General features: G+C 32.4%; 1 protein-coding gene and 1 pseudogene across 5 annotated transcripts; one reads left to right on the top strand and one right to left on the bottom strand.

Annotated features, from left to right (window-relative positions):
* The first annotated feature begins 2,549 nt into the window (after positions 1-2,549).
* Positions 2,550-5,530, top strand: LOC133778288 (guard cell S-type anion channel SLAC1-like; annotated as a pseudogene).
* A 504-nt stretch (positions 5,531-6,034) lies between these two features.
* Positions 6,035-10,837, bottom strand: LOC133778287 (protein TPX2-like). 5 transcript variants are annotated; one of them, XR_009869078.1, is made up of 18 exons: positions 9,866-10,837; positions 9,548-9,703; positions 9,395-9,469; positions 8,971-9,118; positions 8,741-8,849; positions 8,550-8,600; positions 8,376-8,476; positions 8,219-8,294; positions 8,074-8,136; positions 7,840-7,923; positions 7,664-7,722; positions 7,445-7,520; positions 7,299-7,364; positions 7,137-7,202; positions 6,938-7,015; positions 6,785-6,840; positions 6,541-6,647; positions 6,035-6,445 (listed from the first exon to the last, which is right to left on the bottom strand). XR_009869078.1 is itself a non-coding variant. In XM_062218168.1 (18 exons), the coding sequence occupies exons 1-18, from the start codon at positions 10,041-10,043 to the stop codon at positions 6,427-6,429; spliced, it is 1,554 nt and encodes a 517-aa protein (XP_062074152.1). In that variant the 5' UTR covers positions 10,044-10,831; the 3' UTR covers positions 6,035-6,426. The 5 variants fall into 5 exon arrangements, 3 of the variants coding, with proteins under 3 accessions (XP_062074152.1, XP_062074151.1, XP_062074153.1); XR_009869079.1 differs by having other exon boundaries at positions 6,796-6,830; XM_062218168.1 differs by having other exon boundaries at positions 6,796-6,840; positions 8,376-8,473; positions 9,866-10,831.
* Positions 10,838-12,552: the final 1,715 nt, after the last annotated feature.

Raw genomic sequence — 12,552 nt, 5'->3', positions numbered from 1 at the left:
TTATATATATTTTTACAATTGAAATTTGTTTATTTTCATTTAATTTATAACAGAAATAAAAATCACAAAATTTATACACTTAGAATTAAAATTCTTATAAAATTAAATATTTATACATTCACATAATTGTTAGGTAGAGTAACATAATCATTCATATATACATTCATATATACATTCACATAATTGTAGTTAAGTAAAATAGCTTAAACATTTATATATATATTCACATAAAACTAAAGATATGTATAAACAAAATAGCCTTACTAATAAATTTAAGTCATCAATCGGCTTAACTATTCTTGTTAGATTGGCAAGATGTCCTCCCGACTTTTGGCGACAATTTGACTACTAGTAACTTTGTCATTTAGTTCATTCTACGAAACAAACCAATGATAGATTAAATTAGTAACTTGTAACAACACTTAAAAAATTTCCTATTTTGCTTTAAAACACTTACAACTCTTTTTTCAATTTTTTTGTCCAAATTATCTTCGACAAGAGTCTTTCTCGTTTCTCGCGCTGTTATCCAAATTTCATATCCTTCTACATCTTCCACTCTTAGTTCTTTTTCTAGGACATCCAACATAATTGAAGTTTAATTAGTAAATTTTCCTAAGTCTAACAAAATTTCGGCAACATAACAACTGCATTTTAACATCTCCAAAAATTTTAAAACCTGTAAATAACACACAAAATATCTCGGCATAGTGTACAAATTGAAAAAGGAAAACAATTAATAAAATCTATAAAAAAAATTAACAGAGTTTCCTTTGTTTTTGTAGCATATCCCAGTTTTATAATTATATATAAATTCAACACAAACAAACACAAAATCAACACACATAATTTCATCCTTATATCACTGCCAATAACAAATTTCCCAAAATCTACTTCACTAAAGTAAAACATGCATGATTTAACTCTAATTTTATAAATAAATATTGCAATAGTAATAAATAAAATTTAAAGATTACTCACCTCCAATATTACTCTTGAAGTCACCCAAAATCAATACCAAATTGGCAACTAAATCAACAACCCTACTAAAAAGATTAAACAAAAACAAATAAAAATCAATTACATAATTAATTAAACTAGTTACATAATCATCAAACAACATATCAAGCTAGCTAGTTATAGAAAATAAAAAACAAATGTCACTAATAATCCAAACATTTCAAGTTCTAACATTAGCAACAACATTACCTATTGAAGCTATGTTTAGAAATGTAAATAGCAAGTCACAACAATTTTTAAATTTTACTAATATATATATATATAATTAATAACATTATATAACAAAAAAAATAAAAATATATATAACACAAATATACTAAAAAATAAGTATTAAATTTGGAATAATATAAAAAAAATTAACACAAACAAAGTTTTAAGGTAACAAACCTTCTTTGATGCTCAAAATAACCTCTAAATCAATATTAGCAAATCTAAAACATATATATAATAAACACATTATATCTATAAGAAAAAAATCTGAAAATAGTATAGAAAATAAAAATAAAAAATCATACAAAGAAAGATTTAGTGATTCATACTTTTTTGAAAGCTCAAGAACACATTTTAATGTAAGAAAACTAGTCAAAGTCCAATAACAACACTCATTTTCGAACCCTAAAAATACCCACACCCAAAGTATTTATTTTCTCCCTCAAAAATAAAAATGGAACTAATATTTATGTTTTTAAGTAAGAAAAATAGTTTCAAATGGTAAAAAAAAAACATTAAAAAAATAGTATATTTAGTGAAACCCTCGTGGGAGCACAATAACAATGGAGGTTTTCTGGGTTTGGCGTTTGAGATTTTTGCTTCAGAGAGACGAATGAGGCGCAAGAGCTATATATTAAGGGTAAAACTCTTTTACTTCGGCTCTTATATAAAAACCGAAGTAGAAAGTATCATTTCTACTTCGGTTTTTATATAAGAACCGAAGTAGTTAGTACCATTTCTACTTCGGTTTTTATATAAGAACCGAAGTAGAAAGAAAGTACCCTTTCTACTTTGGTTTTTATATAAGAACCGAAGTAAAAGCTTTCAGGGCCGCGTTTGGTTTGCTCCACTTTTTACTTCGGTTTTTTCATAAAAACCGAAGTAAAAAGCCCCAATATAGTGTGCAAACCAAACATGGCTCTTGTCTATTTTCTATTTTAACTTAATTTTTTTAAGAAACCGAAGTAATAACTTATTTTTATGTACTACAATTTCCAAAAACGAAGTAAAACCTCATTGAAAGGCTTTTATTTCAGTTTTTTTATATTCTATGTGTAAAAAACGAAATAAAAGCCTATATTTCTATAAGTGCATTTCCCTTCATATCCTTCCTTCGAGACTTTTCCTCCACTCATTTCCCTCACGGGAAATCCCTCCAAAAACCATCTTTTTTCTCAAGAAGAAAGTACTGGCGTGTCACTTGCCACAATATCATTAAACCAACCAACAACCTAATCAATTAAGATCTTAGCCACCCTTAGTACGTAGTTTTCACACTTTTTGTGATGCCTAAGACACGGACGAACAAACATGCAATCCAATCAAATATCATACATAAATCTTTGTATATATAAAAACTCATCAATATATTGTTTCATTTTACATAAGGCCTTAAGTGAAGAAGAAAAAACAATGGACAAAAGGCCAACCCCAGCTTCGAGTTCTCATCAAACACACTATGTTGATGTTCATGAAGTTTTGCCTGAAGTAAAAGAAGAGGAAATAACTTCTGGTACGATTGAGAGAGCAGCTGAGAATAATAGGTGTGTAAATAGGCCGATTTGAGTTAGAGATATGAAGAGAAATCCTAGGATTAGTTTTAGTAGACAAGTTTCACTTGAGACTGGTTTTTCTGTGCTTAACAAAGAATTATCTAAGGCTAAAGATGAGAAGATGAGGTCATCACTTCCCAGAAGTGGAAGGAGCTTTGGAGGTTTTGACTCAGTGAATAGGATTGGACTCGAAGGAAGAAAGGGAGACTTTAGTATGTTCAAAACTAAATCCACTCTTAATAAGCAGAACTCTTTGTTGCCATTGAGGAAAGATCAGAGAGAGATTGATCAGTCTCATAAGATAGAAGGCTCAGTTGAAGAGAATGATGAGTCTGTTAATGAAAGTGTTCCTGTTGGGAGATACTTTGCAGCGCTTAGAGGACCTGAGCTCGACCAAGTCAAGGTAATATTAATAATATTAGCATACACCAAAAATAGACAACTCTTCTTATTATAAAGTAGTTAATTATAGTTTGTATATTAGGACCATGTTAAGTGATACGTGATCAAAAAGTTTTACTTGTCAATGACTAGTTGAAAATTGAGTAATTGTAATCATATTTAGCAACTTATTAAGAGAAAACTATCAACCATGTGGTATAGTGAGTGGTAGGGACTTGTTTTCTAGATGCTCTTTTTTGTTGGATTAGAAGTTTGAGTCTCCAACATTTATTGTTAATGTATCTGAGTCATTCATGCGTGGTCCATCCTTCGTGGATGGGAATCCATGATAAGATCCAGTTGAAACCCCTAAAATAAGTTGATGGTATTTGAAATTGCTTAAAAAGTGGAAGGGTGTGGTGACGAAATTAGCACCACCTGAATCCTTTTTTACTTGGGCAAAATAAAACTTGCTGAAAGAAAAGAAAAGAAGTAGTTGGTAGTTATAAGCATGAGAAAACACAAGATAAGTCAATAAATTAACAATTTAATGCTTATATTTGTGTTTGGCAGGATAATGAGGACATTCTTCTACCCAAAGACGAAAAATGGCCATTTCTACTTCGATTTCCAATTGGGTGTTATGGAGAGCCTAAGTAGCCAAGCTGTTTTATGGAGAGCCTTGGCAGCAAGCCCTGCAATCAAATTTCTCCACATAAGCCCTTTCATAAACCTTGCCATTTGGCTCTTAGCTCTAGCTGTTCTGGTCTTAGTCTCTTTCACTTACATTCTCAAATGCATATTCTACTTCGAAGCTGTCAAAAGAGAATACTTCCACCCGGTTCGAGTAAACTTCTTTTTTGCTCCATGGGTGGTATGCATGTTCTTAGCCATCAGTGTCCCACCAATGTTATCCCCTAAAACACTTCACCCTGCCGTTTGGTGCACTTTCATGGGGCCTTACTTCTTTCTTGAGATAAAAATCTATGGCCAGTGGCTTTCAGGGGGCAAGAGAAGGCTATGCAAGGTTGTGAACCCCTCAACTCATTTATCTGTAGTGGGAAACTTCGTTGGAGCTGTACTAGCTTCCAAGGTGGGGTGGAACGAGCCTGCCAAGTTCTTGTGGGCAGTTGGTTTTGCTCATTATCTTGTGGTGTTTGTCACTTTATATCAGAGGTTGCCAACAAGTGAGGCTTTGCCTAAGGAGCTACACCCGGTTTACTCTATGTTTATAGCTGCTCCCTCGGCTGCCAGTTTTACTTGGCGAACCATTTATGGAGAGTTCGATGGATGTTCCAGGACCTATCTTTTCATAGCTCTGTTTCTCTACTTTTCACTAGCTGTACGGATCAACTTCTTCACAGGGTTTAGGTAATAATTAAGCCTTACTTCTCATATGAAACTCTCACTAATCAATGATTTATGTATCAGTTACTGTTACTTTTAGCACTATCTAATTCATCTCTAATTTAACAGAAAAATTGCATAACCTGATAATTAGCCCAACTCAAACTATGTAACTTTTACTTATTAAGCACCATTTGCTCAAAAAGTGACTAACAATCACTTTGTCCTTGAGTTAGTTCTAAGTTATTTGTCTGGACAGATAACATACTGTACTTGGCTATACGAACATAGTTGTTTTGATGGGAACAAAGAGATAACCAGTGCGTCGTCACATTTGCAGGTTTTCAGTGGCATGGTGGTTTTACACCTTTCCGATGACAACTGCCTCAGTGGTTTGCATCAAGTATGCAGAAGAGGTACCTTCGATTCCAAGCAAGGGCCTCGCGATAACCCTTTCTTTCATGTCATCGGCAATGGTTTCGGTGTTACTTGTTTCCACTCTTCTTCACGCCTTCGTTTGGCGCACATTGTTTCCAAAATGACTTGGCAATTGTAATAACAAACAAAAGAATTAACAAAGACAAGAAACCCTTCAAAAAAGCTTATGATATCAAACGCTGGACAAAACATGCTCTCACCAAACACAACTCACGGAACAAGGATTGTGAAGCAGACACTGTTGATCCCCAAAACAACCAGATGAAATAAGCTCTCAGAAGAAAGAAGTCCACACTCTGTTATTTGATTTCATATACCAAATAAAATTATAAATTTGTGAAAACAATCCTAGGGAATTGCTAGATATAAGATCGGCGGGATAACACGACTCGAAATTCGCACGAAGTTAATCGGTTTGAGTTTATTTTAAATAGGTTTGGGTCATTTTTTGGTTGACCCATCTAACCTGTTTAATAAACAGGTCGGGTTCGGGTTAACATGTTTAACACGAAATTGACGTGTTAATGACCAGTTTAAAATTACACTTTTATTTATCATATTTTTGTATTTAAAATAGGCGCATAATTTGGAAATATACTAATTTGTTTATATTTAACGTGTTAAATGTGTCATAAATATATTATAAATGTGTTAAACGTGTCATAAATATGTTAATTGACAGATAAATTGACCCAAATTTAACACGAACTTTATATAAAGTGGTTACATGGGTTTTGTTGGGTCAAGCCGTTTATAAACAGGTAAGATTTGGGCTTTAGTTTTCAACACGATTAATACATGGGTCAAGTTTGGGTTCGACATTTTCCTATAATACAGGGGCATCGACACGACACAAACACGACCCATGAACACGAATTGCCACCCCTAGTCATATATGACAGTTATATTTGCAACTTTCACATTATAGTGCAAGGTTTAACATTTTTTGTAATGAAGAAGATTAGTTTGAAGAAGTCTAATGTACTAAACTTATTAACCGTGATTTTATGTTTATCTTGTGAACAAAACACAGATTAGAAATAAGAAATGGCTGCAGATCTTCTATTTTATAGAAAAAACATAGGGAGAGAAGCAAAGACTACTTTGTATATTTCTGAACTGAACCAACTCTGATCAATTTCATGCCAAGATGGTAGAAAGAAAAAGATTAAAGAAGCTATGAGGGTAAGGTGGCCTTTTCAATGGCTGTACAACACCGGCCTTTCAACATATTATTGAATTTGAACTGAAACCTACAACTTTGGAACTTTGGAAAATTCAAAAAACTAGTTCCAACTATGTATGTCTAAGGTAAGACGATGTGGACTTCCCGTCAATTTCCATGTACAACGAACAGCAGAGCGATTTTTCATTGAGTTGTTCTGCAATGTATTATCACTACTGCATGTATTGTATTCCAATCTTTTGTCCAGCAGCTATAGAATAAAATACAAATCTGACTCTGACCCCTTTGACACCCTCAGCGGATACCAAAGCTCCTGTGTGTATTTGAATATTATGATTGTTTTGTTTTAACTCATAAAGATAAGAAATTTAGTACTAAACGTGCAATATTTTCATTCAAATAGCATACCTCGTCTGCAATTTACCACCCAGGTCAGAGATGCATCCATCAGTCCCACATGGGATCTGCTTTCGACTAAAGTTTGAAGGTTTTTCGGTCATGGGATCTGCTGCTACCTGTAGAATATGGGACTACATGCATCACATACGACAAAAGACAAAAGAACATAGGCAGCATAGATTGGAAAATTTGTGAGGACGGAAGAGAAAAAGGAGTCATGATTTCATAAATTTGCAAGGAAAACCTAGGGTACCTTATGTTTACCTTATGTTCTGTCTTGAAAGAGTCAAATCTATTTTCTTTTGAGCCCTTGTGCCAAAAAAATACGATTAAACTCAGCACGGTGCAAAGTGAGATTATAAAATGTGATGTTTATCTAAGAAAAATTAAGTGAAGCAATGATAACCTTTCCAGATAAAAAATTGGACCAGGGCACTTTTAACTGAGATCCATTATTCGGCTGGAGTTCAGATGTCAGAGAAAGCTGGATTTATAGAACAATAAAATAAATTAAAATTATTGTCCATATTAATGTTTTATATGACATAAAACTTGGATACCAAAGAAAAGATGGACACGGAAAAATTCAATTTATCAAGTTTTACCTTACTAAAAAGATCTGTTGGCGGTGGATTATGCTGAATTCTCTTCTCGGTATGGAAGTTAAATTCCTATATGTTTCAAAACATGATACCAGTTCAGAAACATCTTGAAATAAGAAAGCCAAACAAAGAATGATTAAAAAGAGATAAATAGCTTTGAACTACCATGGGTACTGTTGTTTCTCGCTTGTTGTTCCGAAAAATACCAAGGTCTCCTTTACTAGAAAATATCTGCATTGAGATATACAATAAACTATTTAGTAATTGCTAGAAACAATCAAAGAATATCAACAAATGTTATAACATATCACCTTTTTATTAAGAGGAAGAGCTTTGAATCTATGCATTGCCTCTCCATCTTGTTTTTGAACTTCAGTGGCAATTGGTCTAAGCAAAGCATGGCAATATGAAAGTATTATTTTATTGTGTGGCAAACAATTGCACAAGATAGATGGAGCATCTCCATTTTTTTCATTTAGTTTGTAAATTTTTCTTTAAAAGAACAAATAAATAAAAAACTCTCTTGTTACCTTCTGAAATCCCTTCTTCCATTTTCCACAACACTGGAAGTACTGGTTTTGTCATGCCCCTGTAATTAATTTATTACATTATAAAGTTTTCCATACTTGTGGCTATTACAAATTTGCACTCATCACTCAGTCAAACTAACAAAGAGAAACTTCTTTTACTTTAATTAGCAAATAACCTTGTCAGATTCATTGCAATGATTTGAGACAGAATTTGAAGATGCGTTTTGCATAGCCCTGTCCATCGTCTTCAGGCGAAACTCCTAAAATCCATGAGACAGGGATCTGAGTAGCAAAATCTATACATAGAGTAGCTAATGCTAGTCCTTTATTTACTTCTAAGGGTAGCCTCGCTAGATTAGAATGTGAAAAATTATTTGCAAAAGACACAGGAAAAAAGTACAAACGCTTACGTGAAACTCTGGCAATTTTGGGGTACTCCGTTTTGGAAGTGGCAATGAAGGAGCTTCGAAGATCTGCAATAAAGACGTAAGCTACACTAACAAGTAAAAGCATAGAATTTTCAGATTCAAACTCAATTACAATGCAGGTACAAACTTTTTTGTTGAACGGCCGCGCTTTAAATCTACGAACAGTTGATGTCGCTTGGTCAATTTCTGTTCCACTCCTAGGCCTGATACCGAAATGTATTAATTTCACCACATGCTAGAGCAGGTGTTCTGCACCACAAGATACGGTATATAAACATACTGACCTTGTCCTTTGTGCTCTGTGTGCCGTAACAAGTTCAGGCTCTCTTGGTATAGTAAGCCGCAACTTGGCATGTACAGCATTTTTATCAGTGATTTCATCCTGCTGCAAGACATTCTGGATATGTAAAAAAAGTTCAACTGTTTATGTAGCAAATATAATTTGTGGCGAAACTTACCTTTTTAGGAGCCTTGTGGACAAAAGTAGTTTGCTGCTTTCCATCAGTGACCTAAAATGAGAAAAAAAAAAAAAGAGCCAGCTCCAATCTTAATTTTACAAATAAATTTCTATATCACGTGTGAATAAATTTCACTTCGTCAATCATAGAATCCATATACCAGGCACAAATACTAATGAGACACTCCGTACCTTGCGTAACTGACCTCCATCTAACTTTTGCCTCTTAGGAGCCTGATTTTCTACTCCAGAAGAGCTACATAAGCTCTTCTCATTGTTTTGAAGTGGTAGCATCTGAAATCTAAAAAGCAACAATACCAAATTATAAAAGAAATTGACCTTCAATGTTTCCTTGATCATAAACACCCTGAGGATTAAGGAATTGAATGCAGCTATAATCACACTTGATGTGAAGAAAGTACCTGGAACTACCAACTTGAGCAGGTCGATTTTGCTTAGCCAGCTGACTTGCTGTTGGCTTCATTAAAGTTGAGCTCCTATTGCAAGATGCTTTGACCCTCGCGTTAGTTTTACCTTTTGGTTTGCTACTTGATAAGTGATTGTATAATCCTGTAGAGCAAAAACATACAAAATTTATTATGTTTTGACATTTGGTCAAGTAGACTTGTCAGTATTTCTTTATGACTTGGGTAATTAAACTCATGGCAGATGAATATCACGAAAGAACTGACATAATTTAACTTAATAAATGTGGTGCTAGAAAATAATGCTTTCATCTAGATTGTAGTTGGGTTTAGTAAAATAACAACTTAAATGTAATGATAACTTTAAACTATCAGCTAGCTTAATAATCTGGTACATAGCCCATAGCATTAACTAGATCACCTGTAGATAACCCATGTGGTTGATTCAAAACTTTCTGTAAATTACCAAAGATCCCTCTTTGCAATGCTTCATAATCTGGTACATAGAATAAACAATAAATTTCAGAGATCAACTGGGTTTTTTCAGGTAAGCATCTATAATCATCCATATTACCTCCATTATATACGTCATTTGCACAAATTTCTTTATCTCCACCAACATGATAACCGCCATAGAGTGAAGAACTCGGATTCTCTCTATCTGATTTTGGTGAAACGTTCACATTTCCCAGGAAAACATCCTCTCCAAGAACCAACTTCGCCACAAAAGCTAAAACAGAAAAAATAAAAATGAAAATGAAAAATGCAGGAAAACTAAGCATGACGCCAAGAAAAAGTAGTCAAATTTGTAGTCATTACACAGCAAAGGTAAGCAATCACATAAAAGTAAGAATCAACACAATGGGAAAAGCAAGAAGCTCTGAAGACTCACGAGAAGGCGGGTAGCTCTTAGCGGACTCGAACCACAACTCAGCTTCACAAGCCTCGGCATGAGTCTCCTCCCGAGTGAAATCAAAGAACCGTACAGCATCAAACTCGTACTCGAGGTCGATTTCATGAGCTTCAAACACTGGTTCAGCTTCAACCTCCATATCTTCTTCCATTTCCATTCTCGCAAACACTATCTCTCACTCTCTCTCTAAATCACTCTCCTCCGCTTTCTCTCTCTACAATGCCGGAGCGTCACGTGAACGAAACACCACCATGAATCTCCTCCAATCAAACAGAGAAGGAACTCCGAATCGGAGGCGATGAAACCCTAAATCGGAAAACCAGAGCTCCGGTTAACAGAGGCCTAGAACGCCGCAATGTACAACAGCCAAAGCTTTAAAAAAAACGCTCAAAACCGAAGGTACAACTACGCACAGCACACAGTACAAGTCCTATTAGAGCGACACGAAAGTAACGATACACACAACCACACCACTACCCTTTTTCGTTTTGTAGTATACAAGGAGAGAGTTTTTTTTTTTTTTTGGAGCAAGGAAGTTTTTGAAAATATATTATTTTATGTTAAATTACGAAACTACCCCTCGAGTTTGGAGTGAATGGCGAGGTGGGTGTGGAGGTTTTGGGTCATGATTTTGAACGGGAGAGAAGGGTAGGAATGTAATTTGAAGGGTAATGGAGAATTCGACTGTCGTTTAAGTGAGGAGCAAGTGTTATCGTTTTCCGAGCTGAGTTTATCGGGGGACGAGACTGTGTCGTCGGAGGACTCTGAAATTTCGGCGCTTCTTTATATTGCCATTGGAAGTTGGATTTATTTACGATGATACCCTTATAACGGTTGTATTCGTTTGTTGTGTCTTGGTGGACCCAAGCGGAAGAATTCAAAAAATTGTGCGATTTTGCCACTTGGATGATGAAGGGTATTAAGGTAATTTCGACTTTTTTATTTTTATTTTTTTTCTTTTGGATAAAGTGGGTTACAAAATTCAGTAATTGTTGTCCAAAATCTTACTTAAATGTATTTTATTTATTTTTATTTTTTTTGTAAGATTTGACACAAAAAAAAAAATTTCTCACCATAAATAGAATTTGTTAACTGCCTTCTATTACAATGACAATAGAAGAAAAAAAAATGGTCCAATGAAATATTAGTAGTTAATTCCAATGTAATAAATTACTTTGAGAATTTGTCAAACAAAAAAATTACTTTGAGAAATTAACTTAAATAGTGTGATGGCTTAAATGACAAAAAAAATAATGAGTAAAGCACGACAAATATGTCATAAATATTAGTAAATAATAAACTACCATTTGTCAATCAATTTGGCAATCTGTGCTCAATTTTTTATTGTATTTCTTCTTATTAAATTAAAACAAAGTCGTACAATATGTAATGCATCATGAAAATTATGTAAAAAAAAATTATAAATTAAATTGGAAAAATAATTTTCTAGACATTCAAATGCTAACATGTATTCTCTATTAAAAAAATATATTTTTTTTGTTAAAGCACAATGAAGAAGGTAAAATGTCTAATTTTTTATAACATAGAAAAAAAATTGTTAAATAGTTTTCCAATGAGTGATGTAAAGTTATATTTTTTTTACCTAAATGAATAGTATTTCTCTATATGTAGTGAAACACTATTCATCAAGCTATAAATATTTTATTATTTTTTTATAAACTTTTGTATATATATATATATGAGTGTGATACTATTATATTTAATTATTTTATTTTTTAAAATAAATAAAATATTTTTAAAAAATATAATATTTAAATGATGTAGAAAAAAAAATAGAGAAGCTGATGTATGGTATAATATAAAAGCTTGAGATAAATTATAAAAAATATATATTTTAGTGGTGTATTTTGTAATATACTTCTCTATAATATTTAGCTAAACCTCACAAAAACATATTACATCAGTTCCTTTATACATATATTTATAATAGTTATGCACAAACTCCAATTAATCTAAATCTACATTTACATATCCTTTATATAATATTTTCATATTATTATTTTTCTTTATAAGCTTTCTCTCTCCCATTTAGTATATATATTTATTATTTCTTTTTTTTTAATTATTTTATTTTACTTTAATTAATAAAATATATTTAAAAATATAATATTTAAATGATGTAAAGAAATATATAGAAAAGCTGATGTATGGTATAATATAAAACTTAGAGGTAAAATAAAAAAAATGTGTTTTGGGGATATTTTAAAAGATGAAATAGAGCATCTATTAGGAGTGCTCTTAGCACAACAATCTATATTGTTAAAAATTAAAGGTTTAAAAAACCTAATTGATATGGTCATAAACATAGCATAATATACTACACTTCTTTATTACAAAAATGAGACCCAAATTCAAATCTCTCAATGGACCTGAATTTTAAGAGGAAAAAATATATAAAAGATTCTATTTTTTTATATTTGGATTGAATCAAAAAATAGAAAAATTTAAATTTAAATGTAGTATAATCTTTTAAAATTTACAACAATTATAAATATCTACAAAAAAATAAAATATTAAAAAAAAATCTATCTCAAATCTGTAGAAGACATTTTCTTTCATTTTTTTCTCTTCTATTTCTCCTAATAAATTTTTTTCTTACTAAAATCAAAGATTTAAACAAGGCCTTAATATAAAAAAAAAAACAT

Source organism: Humulus lupulus, chromosome 5, assembly GCF_963169125.1.
Source record: "Humulus lupulus chromosome 5, drHumLupu1.1, whole genome shotgun sequence".
NCBI lineage: Eukaryota > Viridiplantae > Streptophyta > Magnoliopsida > Rosales > Cannabaceae > Humulus > Humulus lupulus.
This window is presented reverse-complemented; position numbering and strand designations above follow the sequence as displayed.

What these genes read in the sequence shown, in the direction of transcription:
- LOC133778287 (XM_062218167.1), bottom strand. Translation starts at nt 10,043, where the DNA reads ATGGAAATGGAAGAAGATATGGAGGTTGAAGCTGAACCAGTGTTTGAA. An exon ending in ATGGAGGTCAGTTACGCAAG is followed by an intron (nt 8,601 to 8,740) that starts GTACGGAGTGTC and finishes TTCTCATTTTAG; the next exon opens with GTCACTGATGGAAAGCAGCA. An exon ending in GGAAGAAGGGATTTCAGAAG is followed by an intron (nt 7,521 to 7,663) that starts GTAACAAGAGAG and finishes TGCTTTGCTTAG; the next exon opens with ACCAATTGCCACTGAAGTTC.